The sequence below is a fragment of the Macrotis lagotis genome, chromosome 4 (genome assembly GCF_037893015.1).
Source record: "Macrotis lagotis isolate mMagLag1 chromosome 4, bilby.v1.9.chrom.fasta, whole genome shotgun sequence".
Taxonomy (NCBI): Eukaryota; Metazoa; Chordata; class Mammalia; order Peramelemorphia; family Peramelidae; genus Macrotis; species Macrotis lagotis.
In genome coordinates this window covers 274,098,448-274,115,744 of record NC_133661.1, presented here as the reverse complement: position 1 = coordinate 274,115,744, position 17,297 = coordinate 274,098,448, and the positions used below count along the sequence as shown (strand labels likewise).

Genomic DNA, 17,297 nt, shown 5'->3' with positions numbered 1-17,297 from the left:
TAGAAGATCAAAGACTAGTTTACCTGTCAGATCTATGGAAAGGGGAGCAGTTTATGACTAAGGAAGAGTTGGAGAACATCACCAAAAACCAACCAGATGATTTGAATTACATTAAATTAAAAAGCTTTTGCAGATAAAACCACTGTAACAGATCAAAAGAAATGTAGTAAATTGGGAAACAATCTTTACAACTAATGATTCTGACAAAGGACTCATTTCTTTTTTTTTAATTTTTATTAAAGATATTATTTAAGTTTTACAATTTTCCCTCAATCTTGCTTCCCTCCCCCCACCCCCACCCCACAGATAGCACTCCCTCAGTCTTTACTTTGTTTCCATGTTGTACCTTGATCCAGATTGGGTGTGATGAGAGAGAAATCATATCCTTAAAGAGAACAGAATTCTCAGAGGTAACCAGATCAGACAATAAGACATCTGGGTTTTTTTTTCTGAATTAAAGGGAATAGTCCTTGTACTTTGTTCAAACTCCACAGCTCCTTATCTGGATACAGATGATACTCTCCTTTGCAGACAGCCTAAAATTGTTCCCAATTGTTGCGCTGATGGAATGAGCAAGTCCTTCAAGGTTGATCATCACTCCCATGTTGCTGTTAGGGTGTACAGTGTTTTTCTGGTTCTGCTCATCTCACCCAGCATCAGTTCATGCATATGCCTCCAGGTTTCCCTGAAATCCCGTCCCTCCTGGTTTCTAATAGAACAATAGTGTTCCATGACATACATACACCACAGTTTGCCAAACCATTCCCCAGCTGAAGGACGTTTACTGGATTTCCAATTCTTTGCCACCACAAACAAGGCTGCTATAAATATTTTTGTACAAGTAATGTTTCCACCCCTCTTCCTCATCTCTTCAGGGTATAGATGCAGCAGTGGTACTGCTGGGTCAAAGGGCATGTACATTTCTGTTGCCCCTTGGGGATAGTTCCAAATAGCTCTCCAGAAGGGTTGGATGAGTTCACAGCTCCACCAACAGTGTAATAGTGTCCCAGATTTCCCACATCCCTTCCAACAATGATCATTATCCTTCCTGGTCATACTGGCCAATCTGAGAGGTGTGAGGTGGTACCTCAGAGAAGCTTTAATTTGCATTTCTCTAATAATTAATGATGTAGAGCATTTTTTCATATGGCTATGGATTGCTTTGATCTCCTCATCTGTAAATTGCCTTTGCATATCCTTTGACCATTTGTCAATTGGGGAATGGCTTTTTGTTTTAAAAATATGACTCAGTTCTCTGTATATTTTAGAAATGAGTCCTTTGTCAGAATCATTAGTTGTAAATATTTTTTTCCCAAATTACTACTTTTCTTTTGATCTTGATTACATTGGTTTTATCTGTGCAAAAGCCTTTTAATTTAATGTAATCGAAATCATCTAATTGGTTTTTAGTGATGTTCTCCAACTCTTCCTTAGACATAAACTGTTCCCCTTTCCATAGATCTGACAGGTAGACTAGTCCTTGATCTTCTAATTTGCTTATAGTATTGTTTTTTATGTCTAAATCCTGTAACCATTTGGATCTTATCTTGGTAAAGGGTGTGAGATGTTGGTCTAGTCTAAGTTTCTTCCATACTAACTTCCAATTATCCCAGCAGTTTTTATCAAAGAGGGAGTTTTTATCCCAGTGGCCGGACTCTTTGGGTTTATCAAACAGCAGATTACTATAATCATCTCCTACTTTTACACCTAGTCTATTCCACTGGTCCACCACTCTATTTCTTAGCCAATACCAAACAGTTTTGATGACTGATGCTTTATAATTTTAGATCGGGTAGTGCTAAGCCACCTTCGTTTGCATTTTTTTCCATTAAGCTCCTGGCAATTCTTGACTTTTTATTTCTCCATATGAATTTACTTACAATTTTTTCTAACTCATTAATTTTTTTTGGAATTTTGATTGGTAGGGCACTAAACAGATAGTTTAGTTTTGGTAGAATTGTCATTTTTATTATATTAGCTCTCCTTATCCATGAGCTGTTGATATTTCCCCAGTTATTTAAGTCTGATTTAATTTGTGTGAGAAGTGTTTTATAATTGTTTTCAAAAAGATTCTGAGTCTCTCTTGGCAAATAGACTCCCAAGTATTTTACACTGTCTGAGGTTACTTCGAATGGGATTTCTCTTTCTAGCTCTTCCTTGCTAGACATATATAGGAAAGTTGAAGATTTATGGGGGTTTATTTTATAACCTGCAACTTTGCTAAAATTGCTAATTGTTTCCAGTAGTTTTTTAGATGATTTCTTGGGATTCTCTAGGTAGACCATCATGTCATCTGCGAAGTGAGAGTTTTGTCTCTTCCTTCCCAATTCTAATTCCTTTAATTTTTTTCTTCTCTAATTGCTGATGCTAACATTTCTAATAAAATATTGAATAGTAGTGGTGATAATGGGCACCCTTGTTTCACCCCTGATCTTATTGGGAATGCCTCTAGCCTCTCCCCATTGAGTATAATGCTTGTTGATGGTTTCAGACAGATACTGCTCATTATTTTAAGTAACAGTCCATTTATTCCTACACTCTCTAGTGTTTTTAATAGGAATGGATGCTGTATTTTGTCAAAAGCTTTTTCAGCATCTATTGATATGATCATATGATTTCTGATGGGTTTGTCAGTGGTTTTGTTGATGAGGTATTTCACATTTGCTTCTATTTTTTGATTTTGTTTAACTGACTCTTGCTGTCTCATGGAGTCATTAGTTTCTGTAGACTCCATTATTTTTTGGGGGGAGGAGTTTTCTTCATTAACTTTTTCCAATTGGTCAATTCTACTTTTGAAAGAGCTTTCCATTTGACCAATTGAGGTTTTGAGAGAATTAATTTCTTTTTGCATTTGCTCATTTGAGGATCTGAGAGAATTATTCTTATTTTGTAATTGTCCAATTCTACTTTCTAAGGTTTTGTTTTCTTGTTGCAAGGTATTGTCTCTCCCAGATTTTCCAGTTGATTTTTAAACTCCTTCCTTATTTCTTCAAGGAAGTCTTTCTGTGCTGGAGACCAGATTGTATTCTCCTCAGAGGTTCCAGGTCTCTCTGGGTTGGGGTCTTTCCCTTCCAGGAATTTTTCTATGGATCCACCTTTCCGCTGACCCTTCTTCATTATGCTAAGACCTTGAGTTGGGTGGGGCTGGTTCACCTGGGCTTGGGATCTCTAAAGGCTTTACTGAGTGCAGTTTCTCTGGCTGGCCAGTAGGAGGTGCTGGTTGCTTTCTCTGGAGTGTCTGTGACCTTGGTTGCGAGGCCTTCTCCCTTTGCTTGAGGGCGGGAATTGGAGCTATTGAATTCTTTTGCCTTCACTCAATGGTGGGCTTTACCCTGGCCTGAGGTGATTCCTCAGCTGGGCTGGTTCTTCTGCTCACACACCTGGGCCTGAGGCAGAAGTAATTTGCATTTGTTTGAGAAGAGGCCTCAGTGCAATGGAGGCCTGGGCTCAGAGTTTCTCAGACCTGAGGTGCCCAGGGATGGTTCCACAGCTCTCCTGCACCAGACCTCTCCCCACAGCCCCTTCCCCTAGCTCCAGGGGGACAGCACCAACACCAGCGGCTCTGCTGCCCCGAGGACCCAAGCCCCCTTCGTCCAGCCCCACCGCTGATCCAGCAGGTCCGGCTCTCGGGCCCTCAGACTCCCGGTTCCAATTCAGCTGTTGGTCTGGCTGATCCTGGGAGCCCTGACTCACCTGTACTCAGCCAAGGCTACTTCTGGAGACAAATCCTGAGCTAGATTTTCCTCTCCTGGCTTTTCTTTCTGGGTTTCCTGGTTTGGATTTCTTTTAAGAGGTTTGTTTCATGTGATAGATGGGGAGGAGATCAGGAGACTTTACAACTGTGCCTGTCTTCTCTCTGCCACCTTGGCCGGAAGTCATATTTTTAAAACAAAAAGCTATTCCCCAATTGACAAATGGTCAAAGGATATGCAAAGGCAGTTTACAGATGAGATCAAAGCAATCCATAGCCATATGAAAAAAAGTGCTCTAAATCATTAATTATTAGAGAAATGCAAATTAAAGCTTCTCTGAGGTAATACCTCACACCTCTCAGATTGGCCAATATGACCAGGAAGGATAATCATCATTGTTGGAAGGGTTGTGGGAAATCTGGGACACTATTACACTGTTGGTGGAGCTGTGAACTCATCCAAGCTTTCTGGAGAGAAATTTGGAACTACACCCAAAGGGCAACAAAAATGCATACCCTTTGACCCAGCAATACCACTACTGGGTCTATACCCTGAAGAGATCATGAAAAAGAGTAAAAATATCACTTGTACAAAAATATTTATAGCAGCCCTGTTTGTGGTGGCAAAGAATTGGAAATCCAGTAAATGTCCTTCAATTGGGGAATGGTTTAGCAAACTGTGGTATATGTATGTCATGGAACATTACTGTTCTATTAGAAACCAGGAGGGATGGGAATTCAGGGAAGCCTGGAGGGATTTGCATGAGCTGATGCTGAGTGAGATGAGCAGAACCAGAGAAACACTGTACACCCTAACAGCAACATGGGAGTGATGACCAACCTTGAAGGACTCGCTCATTCCATCAGTGCAACAATCGGGAGCAATTTTGGGCTGTCTGCAAAGGAGAGTGCCATCTGTATCCAGATAAAGAGCCATAGAGATTGAACAAAGTTTAATGACTATTCCCTTTAATTTAGAAAAAAAAATATATCTTACTGTCTGATCTTGTTACCTCTTAGACTTCTTGTCTCTTCTTTAAGTATATGATTTTTCTCTCATCACATTCAATTTGGATCAATGTACAGCATGGAAACAAAGTAGACTGACAGATTGCTTTCAGTGGGGGGTGGGGGGAGGGAAGTAAGATTGGGGGGGAAAATTTTAAAACCCAAATAATATCTTTAATAAAAATAAATTTAAAAAAAAGAACCTCAGGGTTCCACCTTGAATTTGATTCTGGGATCACCTTGCTTAGGGAAGAATAAACCTCTAAAGTTCTAAAGCGATGTGTTTTGCACCAATTTATCTGATCTGTAAAATTCTCCTGCTTAGGATCATCTAAAATGGGGATCACATCCTAGAGTTGAGTCAAGTGTGATCATGGAAGAATCTGAAGACCAGACATGCAGTTTGTGCAGCTAGGTGGTGGTGCAGGGATAGAGTGCTAGCCTTGGAGTCGGAAGATAAGAGTTTGAATCCAGCCTCAGATGCTTGACTCTCACTAGCTGTAAGAGTCCTTGGGCTCTTGGGCAAGTCACAATTAACCCTGATTGCCTCGTATCCAGGGTCACCTCTAGTCATCCTGATTCAGATTTTGTTATTGGACCCAGGTGGCTCTGAAGGAGAAAGTGAGACTAGTGACTTAGCACAACCTCCACCCACTCAAATCTAATTCATGTGCTTGTCATGGCATCACCTCCTTGATGTCGGGATCTTCTTTGAAGATGAAGGACAAGGGGGCAGCTTGGTGGCGCAGTGGACAGAGCACTGGAGTCAGGAGGACCTGAGTTCAAATACAGTCTCAGATACATAATTACCTAGCTGTGTGACCTTGGGCAAATTACTTAACCCCACTGCCTTGTAAAAACTAAAAGAAAAGAAAATGAAGGACAAACATTATTTTGCAAATAGGCCACCAATTCTTGGCTTATCACTCATTCCCTGAAATCATGAGCTACAAAGGAGTCTTTTTTCCTAGTTTGCACTAGTAGAATAAAGCATTCTGCTCTCAGAATTCCTCCAGAAGGTATTCCTGAACTACTATAAAGAGAAAGCTACACACACAAGATTTTCCCAGTTTCATTTTATTAACAATTACTTTCATAACAGTACCTAGTTTTGACAGGCTTCTTCCTCTGGAAGGACATCCCATCTTCATCTCATTCATATTTTATCTCTTATCCCCATTTCACATTCATTGCTTTCAATAGTTATTAAAGTGCTAAAAGTAGCACAAAAATAAGATACTGTTCCTGCTATATAGGAAGGAAAATTAATATTCAAAGAAATAACTTGCATAACCTCACACAGTAGATCAGAAGACAGGATACAATCCAGACATTCTGTTATTCTGGAACTCTGTACTCCCCAACTTCCATGTGAGTCACCATGGCTGTGGTCTTGCTGATGGTCTGACACTTGTCATCTTAGACTGCCTGTGATTCTGCTGGTAGAGGGAACTTCCTTTCTCAAGACAGGGACCTGCCCTGCCTGAGGCCCTCAGAGGTCAGGCACTTCCCTGAACTCACAGGGTCAGTAAGAGCAAGAAAAAGAACTCAAACATAAGTGTTCTGGACTACAAGGCCAGCACTTTCTCCACTGTACCATGGTGCCAGGTTGTTTAGAACTGACCAAAACAAATGAATGGCTGAGGCTCCAGGATCTGGAATTTTCTTGACAGGAAGCACCATGGGGGTCTGCTAGATGGGACTCACAGGCTTGGACTCACTGCCTGGTGTGCTAAGATTTCTTGGCAGCTCCTGTACACTTCAATCAAGCAGTCCAATCGGGGCTTGGCACTCTAAAAGCCCAAAAAGAAGAGATAAAGAGTCAAAACTAATAGTTTTTAGAGGTTATTGGTACTTGAAAGACAAAACAGCTTGGCCTATCAGTTTCACAAAAAGCTCTACATTCATGCATAAACTCTCTATTACGAGCCAAGCACTGTGGAGTTTCAAAGGTATAGAAATTACCATCTAATCCCTCAAAGAGTTTATTCTCCTGAGCTGAATTCAGATAGATAAAGCATATCTGAACTCACCTGAAAAACAGGCACTACTTGTGACACTCCCTGTGGTTCAACAGGATCCTTCAGTAAAATGCACAGGTAGTAGATCACCTTTTGCTGCAAGGAAGAAAACCAAATAATACCAAATAAATGGTAGAAGCACAAATACAACACATTGCTTTTTAGTGAGAGTCATCACAGGACTACATTCCCAAAAGACAAAATATATGTTTCAAATGTACATGACAGCAACAAGATGGGGGAGAAGGGTTTTCTAGACTGGCCCCAGAGCAAGGCTGCATTGTAGATATTTGAGGTGTTAATTCCCTATTACTCATCTACAATAAAAGTAATAAGAGACAAAGTTGTCATAAAAATACAACTTTTTAAACCATAGTGTAATATATAAGTATGATTCTATAATGATAAGAGCTTACATTTTAAATTGCATACTACAAAAACTAGTATCTTACATACTTCTTAAAGATAGTAGGTCAGTCACTCCACCTCTCTTGGCTTCATTTGTAAAATGAAAGGGTTGAATCTGATGATTCTTCTAGGGTCCTTTCCAGCATGATATTCTATATTCTATTAAAATATTCTAAATTCTGATGTGGAATTTCTATGAGAATTCTACATTAAAATATTCTAATAGAATAGTCTACATTCTATAAATTTGATACTTATCTTTGGAGTTGGTCCTCTCAGTAAGCAGAGAATAAAGTCTTTACTTTGAAAAGGTTCACTAATATTTTCTGGCCATTAAATGAAAGCTGAATCTATCTGGCACAGAAGTATCTACAAATCTAACTCAACATGGTCAATAATCCTCTGGATATTAAGGAACACCCAGGGTCTTTGAATATTCCAAAAGGTACCTGGAGTACTTACCATGTAAATGGCCTCATTTATGACAACATCCTTCACTTTGCCCATCTCAATGAAGATTGTACTCTCTTTTCCTGAGGCATAGGATGAAGTCATCTGGATGCCAAGAGAGCCTATGATAAGTAGGGTTTCCTGATCAATCTTCACAAAGTGGAGATAACCAAGTAAGCCTAGGAGAGTGATGAAGATAGCAGCTGATAGAACCATACTATTCTGAGGAAAAAAGTCAAAAAGAGCCAATGAAAAAACAATACTAGATTTTATGTATCCTTATTCTAAACAGGCACACCACCACAAGATGGTGCCTAGGTCCAGGAATGGAAAGGATAAATCAATTATTCCTAAGGAGATAAGGGATAGCATATAGAGAAAGAAAGAAAATAATTTTAATTAAACACTGAGATGTCATGAAGATTGTATGATGTGTTCTTTGCATAATCATTAGTTTCAGAAGTTTCTCCTCCAATGATTTCAATATTGAAACTTCAGCCTTTCCCCTTTTACTTCTCTCCAGTGGTTCCATAATGTTGCTTGAGCACAACTGGCTCATTCAGTCAGTCAGAATTTAAGACTGTATCTTAGAATACAGAAAGGAAAATTAGGGATCCACAATCATATTACTTAAACTAATCAACTATAGATTTACTCATTTAAATGAATAATTAAGCTGTTTTCTGCTAGAAAACTTCTCACTCCTGCAGTCCTAACTTAATCAGTCTTTTAGGTTTGTACCCAGATATATTCCTCAGTTCCCCTATATTTCAATTCATCAAACATTTATTAAGTCATCAAGTTAACAAGCAATTACTTAATGTCTACTGTGTGCCAGGCACTGTGCTCCCAGTCTAATTAGGGAGACAACATGCAAACAACTCTGCACAAAGGAGATACAGACAATACAAATTGTAGATAATCAACAGAAGGAATGTACTCACATTAAGAGGGATGAGAAAAGACTTCTTGTAGAAAGTGAGACTTAAACTGAAACTTTAACTGAAAGAAAGTCAGGGAAACCAGGAAGCAGAGATGGGGAGAAAGAGAATTCCAAGCATGAGGAAGTTAGTGAAAATGTCCAGATTTGGCAGGTGAAAATGTCTAGTACAAAGAGCAAAGAGGCCAGTATCACTGAATTATATAATTCTATGGAAGGGGATAAACTTTAAGAAAACTGGAAAGGTATAAAGATTTTAGAAGTCTGAGGATGCTATATTTGATCCTGGGGGTAATAGGAAGTCACTAGAATTTGAAAAAGGAAGGTGACACAATCTCGGCACTTTATCACTTTGACAGCTGAGTGAAGGATGGACTGCAGTTAGGTGAGACTTCTGGCAGGGAAACAAACTAACAGGCTACTGCAATAATCCAGGTATGAGGCAATGAAGGCCTTCACCAGAATGGTGACACTGTCAGAAGAAAAAAAGGGATATACATGAGAGATATTATAAAAAAAAGGCATTATATTATATTATATTATATATATTATATTATATTATATTATATTATATTATATTATATTATATTATATTATATTATATGGAAATGGCAAATGATAGGATATGACAGCTTCAGGGGGGAGAGAGAGAAGATGATGACACCTAGTTTGAGAGCCTGGAAGAATGGTGATGAACTTGATATTAACAGGAAAGTTAGGAAAAGAAGAGGATTTGGGAGGGAAAGATAATAAGCTGGTTTGGACATGCTTAGTTTAAGATATCCAATGAGTAGTTAGAAATGAGAATGAAAAGTAGAGGGGGGGGCCTACATAGCAGATTTGAGAATCATCCACACAGATGATAACTGAATCCTTAAGGAGTGATGCAATCAAGTAAAATAGTAGAGAGGGAGAAGAGGATCTGACAGAACCTTGAGAAACACCCAGTTAGTTGCTGCCACCTGAATGAAGATTCAGCAAAGAAGATAAAGAACACTTGGACAGGTGTGGGAGAAGAAGCAGTGTCACAAAGAGTTTAACGAAAAAGAGTATCAAGAAGGGTGACTGATATTGTGTCAAAGGTTGTAGAAAGACAAAGAAAGATGATGATTGAGAAAAGGTTATTAGATTTGTCACTTAAAAACTAACTAGTGAAGCAGCTAGGTGGCACAAGTGGATGGAGCACCAGCCCTGGAGTCAGGAGTACCTGAGTTCAAATCCATCCTCAGACATTTAATAATTACCTAGCTGTGTGGCCTTGAGCAAGCCACTTAACCCCATTTGCCTTGCAAAAAAAAAACCCCAAAAAACCTTAAAAAAAAAAAAAAAAGGAGAGCTATAGGATGATAGCTAGGAAGGGATAGATGATCAAGTCAAAGAGTTTTTTAAGGAGGGAGACATAGGCAGAAGTAGGGGAGCAGTCAGTATACATGGATAGTTGAAGTGAAAGAGTAGGGAGGATAAAGGGGACAATCTGCTGAAGATGGGATAGATTGGGATCTAGATGCCTAATTTAGAATGTTGTGGCCCTTGATAAGAAAGGTCACCTTGTTATGCTGAGACAAGAAAGAGGAGATAAGCGGGAGTTCTAGGTAAATGGTTTCAATTTTTTCAGGGAAATATGAGGAAAGTTTTTCAATTTCTCAAGAGGAAGGACAGCTAGATGAAAAGCTGCTATGGGAAAAATGACAGTGAATCAATTAGGTTGTATAAAAGGATTGCCTAGCTGTAGGGAAAGCCCAGTTGAAACTAGAAGATCAAGGAGTAGTTTACCTGTCAGATCTATAGAAAGGAAAACGTTCAAAACAAACTAGATAATTTTGACTACATTAAATTAAAAAGCTTTTGCACAGACAAAACCACTGCAACCAAGATCAAAAGAAATGTAGTAAATTGGGAGAAAATTTTTGCAATTAGTATTTCTGACAAAGGACTCATTTCTAAAATATACAGAGAACTGAGTCAAATTTTCAAAAAAACAAACCATTCCCCAATTGACAAATGGTCAAAGGATATGAAAAAGCAATTTACAGCTGAGGAAATCAAAGCAATCCAGCCATGTGAAAAATTGCTCCAAATCATTACTTATTAGAGAAATGGAAATTAAAGCATCTCTGAGATACCACCTCACACCTCTCAGACTGGCCAATATGATCAGAAAGGACAATGATCAATGTTGAAAGGGATGCAGGAAATCTGAGACACTAATACATTGTTGGTGGAGCTGTGAGCTCATCCAACATTTCTGGAGAGCAATTTGGGATTATGCCCAAAGGGCAACAAAAATGTGCATACCCTTTGACCCAGCAACACCACTGCTGGGTCTATACCTTGAAGAGATGATGAAAAGGGGTAAAAACATCACTTGTACAAAAATATTCATAGCAGCCCTGTTTGTGGTGGCAAAAAATTAGAAATTAAATGAATGCCCTTCAATTGGGGAATGGCTCAGCAAACTGTGGTATATGTTCTATTAGAAACCAGGAGGGATGGAAATTCAGGAAAGACTGGAAAGATTTGCATGAACTGATGCTGAGGGAGATGAGCAGAACCAGAAAAACATTGTACACCCTAACAGTAACATGGGGGTGATGATCAACCTTGATGGATTTGCTCATCCCTTCAGTGCAACAACCTGGGACAATTTTGGGCTATCTGCAATGGAGAATACCATCTGTATCCAGAGAAAGAATTATGGACTTTGAACAAAGACCAAAGACTATTAACATCAAATTAGAAAAAAAAACACACTATATTATTAGGTAATTTTACTACCTCATACTTTATTTTTCTTCCTTAAGGATATGATTTCTCTGTCATCACATTCAACTGAGATCAATGTATAACATGAAACCAATGTAAAGACTAACAGAATGCCTTCTGTGGGGGGTGGGGGGAGGGAAGCAAGAATAAGGGGGATTGTAAAACTCAAAGTAAATAAAATCTTTCTAAAAAAAGTCAATGGGTTTCAAACATACTTTTTTACTGAGCTTCTGGAACAGTCTAAATTAAAAAAATGCCTAATTCTACATCTATGGTGCTTAAGTCTTTGAAACAAGACATGATTAGAAAAGGTATTGCAATCTTAACTTATATTAATTTAAATATAATATTCATATTACATTAAGGAAAAGCCATAGGATTTAAAATTGCAAGGAGCCTCAGAGATTATCTAAACATCTCATTTTACAGATTAAGAAACTGAAACCTCAAGAAGCTAAATTACCCAATATTATACAGGTAGCAGGAGTTTTAATCAGGTCACATCTAGAAGATTATGTTTAATTTTCAGGAACAAAACTGGAGTTATTAAGTGGAATATCAAGGAAGATAAGTAGCAGAGAAAACAGAATGCTGCACTTGGAATTATCAAAACCCACGTTCCAATCTTGCTTGTGGATGATTACTAGGTCTGTGACATTGGGCAAGAAGTCACTTAATTTCTTTCAGCCTCAGTTACCCCATCTATAAAATGGAAAATAATAGTACCTACCTCCCAGAGTTGTTGAGAGGTACAAACAAGATAATATATGTAAAATACCTGGCAAACTTAAAGTATTATATAAATGTTAGATATTATCAGAGGAAGTCAAAGGACTGGGCTTGAAATTAAGAATACTTAGCTTTTTAGCTATGTGACACAGAATAAGTCATTTAACCTCTCTATGAAACTCAGCAAACAAACCAGTCCTAGGGAATTGCCTAAATTAGAGGCATACCATATCTTATGAGACATGGTGAGATGACCAATATGGAGACAGGCCAGAAAACTGTATCACAGGGGTGGCTAGGTGGCACAGTGGACAGAGCACTGGCCCTGGAGTCAAGAGTGGCTGGGTTCAAGTCCTGCCTCAGACACTTAATTATCTAGCTGTGTGGCCTTGAAATTCTAAGAGAAGTCCTTGAGAAGGAAATGTGTTTTGGCATTAAGGCCAGTTTGAGTACAGGAACTGAGACAAGAGACAGGGTATCCTGTGTGAAGAACAGCAAGTAGACTAAGTGCAAAACTATGTAAATCTGGAAAGACTGGCTGGAAAATCAGACCAAGAAGGGCTCTGAATGTCAAATGATAGTTTGTATTTAGTTTTAAAGGTACGAGAGGTTTGGGAAAATTCATCAGGGCTATTTTACTGCCTGGAGTACAATTCTTGTTACTAGTGCTTTGGATAGGTCTTCACTGAAACTAAAACAATTACGTCAACCGAAAACTTTGATAGGATCAGAAATACTGAAATTGGTAACAAAGATTTTAAGCTTGATGTCCTAGAAGAAGCATATTCCGTTCTATCCCTCAAGTAGCAACAGTGACTGGTCAAAAAAAAATAATATAAAGTACCTGGACAATGGAGGCTTGCCCAGAACATAACCTTTACCTCCAACATGCAGTGATCTAAATTCTTCATCTAGAATGTTGCAGTTTTTCTATGCAGTCTGTCAAAACAGGACAGAATGAGACATGAATGACCTGCTAATTTTGCTCTGAAGCAGGTGAAATTCTTTTTATAAGAACAGTTTTATTACACGGTCAATTAAAGAGAGAAGAAAATAAGTTTTTAAAGGCAATGGAAAGTTTTCAGAGGGGATGCTAGACAGAGCTATGTTTTAGGCATATACTTGGGGCCTTCAGGAAAAATGGCCTCAAAGGTCCGATTCATCATTTACAGACACACCTCGAGCTACTGCAAGACGTCCTTGTCTCCTGCCCCACATACTCCTCCCTAGACTTTCCCTGATGAGCTCCCATTTATGCCAGCTGTATTTGTCGCACGCACTTTGGCACGTCTCCCGGCCTTGGCGACCCGTCGGGCACTCCACCAGTTTAGCCCCATCCGGGGCCGCATGAGGCGCTCACTAGGCAGGCAGCCCCCCCCCCACGCCCCGGGAGACAAGCAACTCCCACACCTACGTGGGCGCGCGCCGGGGGGGGCCGCGCGCCGGGGGGGCCGCGCGCCGGGGGGGCCGCGCGCCGGGGGGGCCGCGCGCCGGGGGGGCCGCGCGCCGGGGGGGCCGCGCGCCGGGGGGGGCCGCGCGCCGGGGGGGCCGCGCGCCGGGGGGGGCCGCGCGCCGGGGGGGCCGCGCGCCGGGGGGGCCGCGCGCCGGGGGGGGCCGCGCGCCGGGGGGGGCCGCGCGCCGGGGGGGCCGCGCGCCGGGTGTAACCACCAGCACCGCACCTGCCGCGCACGGGGGGGGGGGGGCGCCACTCTTCCGACGCCCCCCCACGGACCCAAGGGAAAGCAGCGCCTCGCCCGGGGCCGGTGCCCTATGGAGCCGCCTCCGGGCCCCGCGGGGCGGGCGGGGGCATCCAGCCGGGGCGGAGCGGAGGGCGGCGGGGGCAGGCCCGTACCTGGCAGAGGGTGAAGAGCCCGTAGGCCAGCAGCCACACGGTGCAGGTGGCGGCGGTGAGCGAGCGCAGGGAGAGCCTCGGGCAGCCGAGGCAGAACTCCCTGCAGGAGGGGGAGTAGTAGCGGCGCTGCAGCGCCAGGCGGCCGCCGTGGATGTCCGAGAAGCTGCGCGGCGCTTCCATGGCGCCCGGCTCGCCGAGACCTCCAGGCGCACTTCCGGAAGGGGCCCGCCCGGGCCGCCCCGCCCCGCCCCGCCCCGCCCCGCCCCCAGGGCTCGCCCCGCCCCGCCCGGGCCGCCCCGCCCCGCCCCCAGGGCTCGCCCCGCCCCGCCCCCGCCCGGGCCCGCGGGTCTTGGCGGGAACTTGTCGGTGGGGGCGGGGCGCCCGCCCCCTCCCTCCCCGCCCGGGTCACGCCGCCGCGGCGCCGGGCTTCAAAAGCACGAAAGCGCCTCCCGGAAGCTGCGGGGGGCTCGGGCCGCCCCCTCCCCCTCCCAGGAGGGCACCGGCGCCCGGACTCGGGCAGGAGCCTCCCCGGGCTGCTGCCGGCGGCTGGGCTCCCGCCCCGGGGCTCAGGAGCTGCGGGCCGCCCCTCGGGGGGGGGGGTACCGCGTGGCCGAGCCGCCCCCCGGGGCAAGGAATCCGGCGGATCGACCCCGCCTTGCCCCCGGTCCTGATCCCGATTGAACGTAAATCATCGTACAACTGAAGACTTGATCGTACGAACAAACGAACAAGGCGGATGAAGCCCGGCCCTGTGCAGCCTGCGGTGGCCTGTTCCAGTTGGATAACTGAGGCTGTTTTCCACAATCCGTCAGATTTTGGAAGTCGTAGAGTGGAAACTTCGACGAATTCTATGCCTGTAGCTGTGTGACCTTGAGCAAGTTACTTTTTTAGAGGGCCGCAGATTTCTCATCTATAAAATGAGAGGATCGGATCAAATGATGTTTCAAGGTTGTTTCTAGCTCTAACAATGGCATGGATTTATTTGATTTCTAATTGATGTCCCTTCAGAATCTTATTTCCTGGTCGTTTGTGTTTTAGAAGAACCATCTCTTTTGAGATGTTATATTTATTTCTGTACCTCGAGTAAGAACAAAAAGAAAAAACATCCCTTTGAGAAAACTAATTACATTTTTAGTTCACAAGTTTTGTGAATTTAAAAGTCTTAATGAAAGTATTTTTTAGAAGAGCAAATATTCAATTCTCAAGCATAAATGATGCTAAAAATCTTTAATACTCAAATTTCAGCATCTCTAGTTCTTACAGACTGGTTCCTCATTAAAATTCATCTGCTTGGCATTTTCTTGGGCCCCAATGAGAATGTAAGAGGTTCAAGATCAAAACATAACTATCTCTTAAAACCTAAACTAGACAACAAAGTTTTCTGGAAGGTACTTACATACAACAGCAAAAGATTTGCATTTTGTCAGAATATCTTTGTGGTAAACAGATTTATCCAAGGAGTCCAAAAGTCTCTATATAAAGAATATCAGAGTAATCAGCAAACATTTATTGGGACCTACTATATGCAATGCCTCAGGACAGATGTTAAAGGAGATATAAAAATCTAGTAGAAAGGTTGCATGAAAAATACCCTATTATCCCTTGGACTTTCTTTTCTCTTCAGACCTTTAAGCAATTTGCAAGCCAAGATCATGGTGTTTCTTCTGCTTACCCAGGTCTGATCAGATCCTTTTCATTAAGTTCTCCTTATGCCAGAAGGTCCCTTCACAAACTTCCACTGGTTGGAGAAAAAAAATGACTTAGATATACTAGAGAATTAGATCATTTATGGTAAAGCATAACACTTCTGGAGGTAGCAAATGTTTTCGTGAACTTTCTCCAAGAAAATTCTTATCTCTCCATAGAAGAGAAATGTGATTAAGTTATATCAAATAAGATTAGTAATGACCAGGCCAAGATCTTTTTGAAAATCCTTCCCCTCCCCTTCCACCAGTGCCCAGATGTTCACCAGCCACATCATCTCTGAAAGGAGCCTTTGAAAGCTTTTGTAGCCATATCTTGATGGAATGAATATATATGAACATTTGCCTTGAGTATATCAGAGAATTATACCATTTATGACAAAACCAAATGCTAATGGTGCTGCTAAAATCAGCAAGCATTTTTATGACCAGATATACTTGAAAATCCTCACTCTTTGATGTTTTTAAGACAGGATTGTGGGGGGGCCAGCTAGGTGGTGCAGTGGATAGAGCATCGGCCCTGGAGTCAGGAGGACCTGAGTTCAAATCCATCTTCAGACACTTAATCACCTAGCTGTGTGACCTTGGATGAGTCATTTAACCCCCATTGCCTTAAAAAAAAGAGGATTGTGAAGGACTGTAGAGCGAATCCCCACATATATCCTAGGCAACATCTAAAGATTCCAGAAATAACTGGTTTTGACAGATAACATAGATACCATAGAAAGATACAATAGAACAAGAAACAGAATTTCTTCACCCAGGCCAGAATGTCACAAAATATAGCCAGGACTTCAGACATTGTAAAGACCTATATAGAGGTGGCCAGGAGGGAAAAGATTCAGAAGGTGAAAGAGGAGCCTTACCAGGAAAACCTTCACAAGCAACCAAAAAGAGACTTGAAGCCAGTCAGAATTCTGAACAGGCAATTTTGTAAACTAACTCAAGAGCTTCAAAAATTGTAAACCTAAATATAGATCCTTAATCTGGAAGGGTAGAATAGCAATAGAAGGATAGAACTCCAGAGGTCACTGCACAGGAAGATGGGACCTAGTTGTATAGTACTTAGAAAACTGGGACTGTAGTAGAAAATGGAGCCAAAATAGGCACATAATGCATGCAGTAAGGACTGCATGAAGCCCAAGACCACTGTGATCTTTAACAGCCAGCTCCCTCAAGTCTCCACAACAGGAATGAAAATGCAACTATTGATTGGGGTTCATGAAAGGACAAAGTCGAACCTAACCAAGACCAGAATCTGCAATTGACCAAGTTAGAAACTGAGGCAAAAGATGGCACTTTATATCAGACATGCCATCTTCAGCAGTGGCAGCATTCAAACTATAGAGACAACCTAACCTATAAGAGTATCAGAAAGGATTGTCACTAGTCCAAGCATTGAGGATTAAATTTATTACAAGAAATACTAGGGGTTAAGAGAAACCCAAGACATAAACCCAAAAGAGAGTAACCCAACAATAACTACAAGGAGAGCTTCACATCCATAAGATTTGCAAAGATGACAAGGAAGATAACAATTGTTGGAGGGACAGACAACAATAATGCACTGGTGGCAAAGTTGTGGAGTGTTAAAACAATTTAGAAGGTAGTTTGGAATTGGAGCTATACCCCAAAATTTACACTTTGAACCACTGATATTACTAATCCTAAAAACCCCAAATAGATCAAAGAGGAAGATGAACCACATGTACAAAAATAAGTTGTTGCTTGT

The 17,297-nt window shown here is 41.8% G+C and overlaps 1 protein-coding gene across 1 annotated transcript; it reads right to left on the bottom strand.

Annotated features, from left to right (window-relative positions):
* Positions 1-5,728: 5,728 nt before the first annotated feature.
* PIGH (phosphatidylinositol glycan anchor biosynthesis class H) lies at positions 5,729-14,102 on the bottom strand. Its single transcript, XM_074236066.1, has 4 exons — positions 13,863-14,102; positions 7,591-7,800; positions 6,733-6,816; positions 5,729-6,492 (listed from the first exon to the last, which is right to left on the bottom strand). The coding sequence occupies exons 1-4, from the start codon at positions 14,040-14,042 to the stop codon at positions 6,403-6,405; spliced, it is 564 nt and encodes a 187-aa protein (XP_074092167.1). The 5' UTR covers positions 14,043-14,102; the 3' UTR covers positions 5,729-6,402.
* Between the last annotated feature and the right edge of the window lie 3,195 nt (positions 14,103-17,297).

Coding starts and splice junctions, on each gene's coding strand:
- PIGH (XM_074236066.1), bottom strand. CDS start 14,042: ATGGAAGCGCCGCGCAGCTTCTCGGACATCCACGGCGGCCGCCTGGCG. Junction 7,801..13,862: donor GGCTCTTCACCCTCTGCCAG/GTACGGGCCTGC, acceptor TTTTTTCCTCAG/AATAGTATGGTTCTATCAGC. Junction 6,493..6,732: donor AAGTAGTGCCTGTTTTTCAG/GTGAGTTCAGAT, acceptor TTGGGCTTTTAG/AGTGCCAAGCCCCGATTGGA.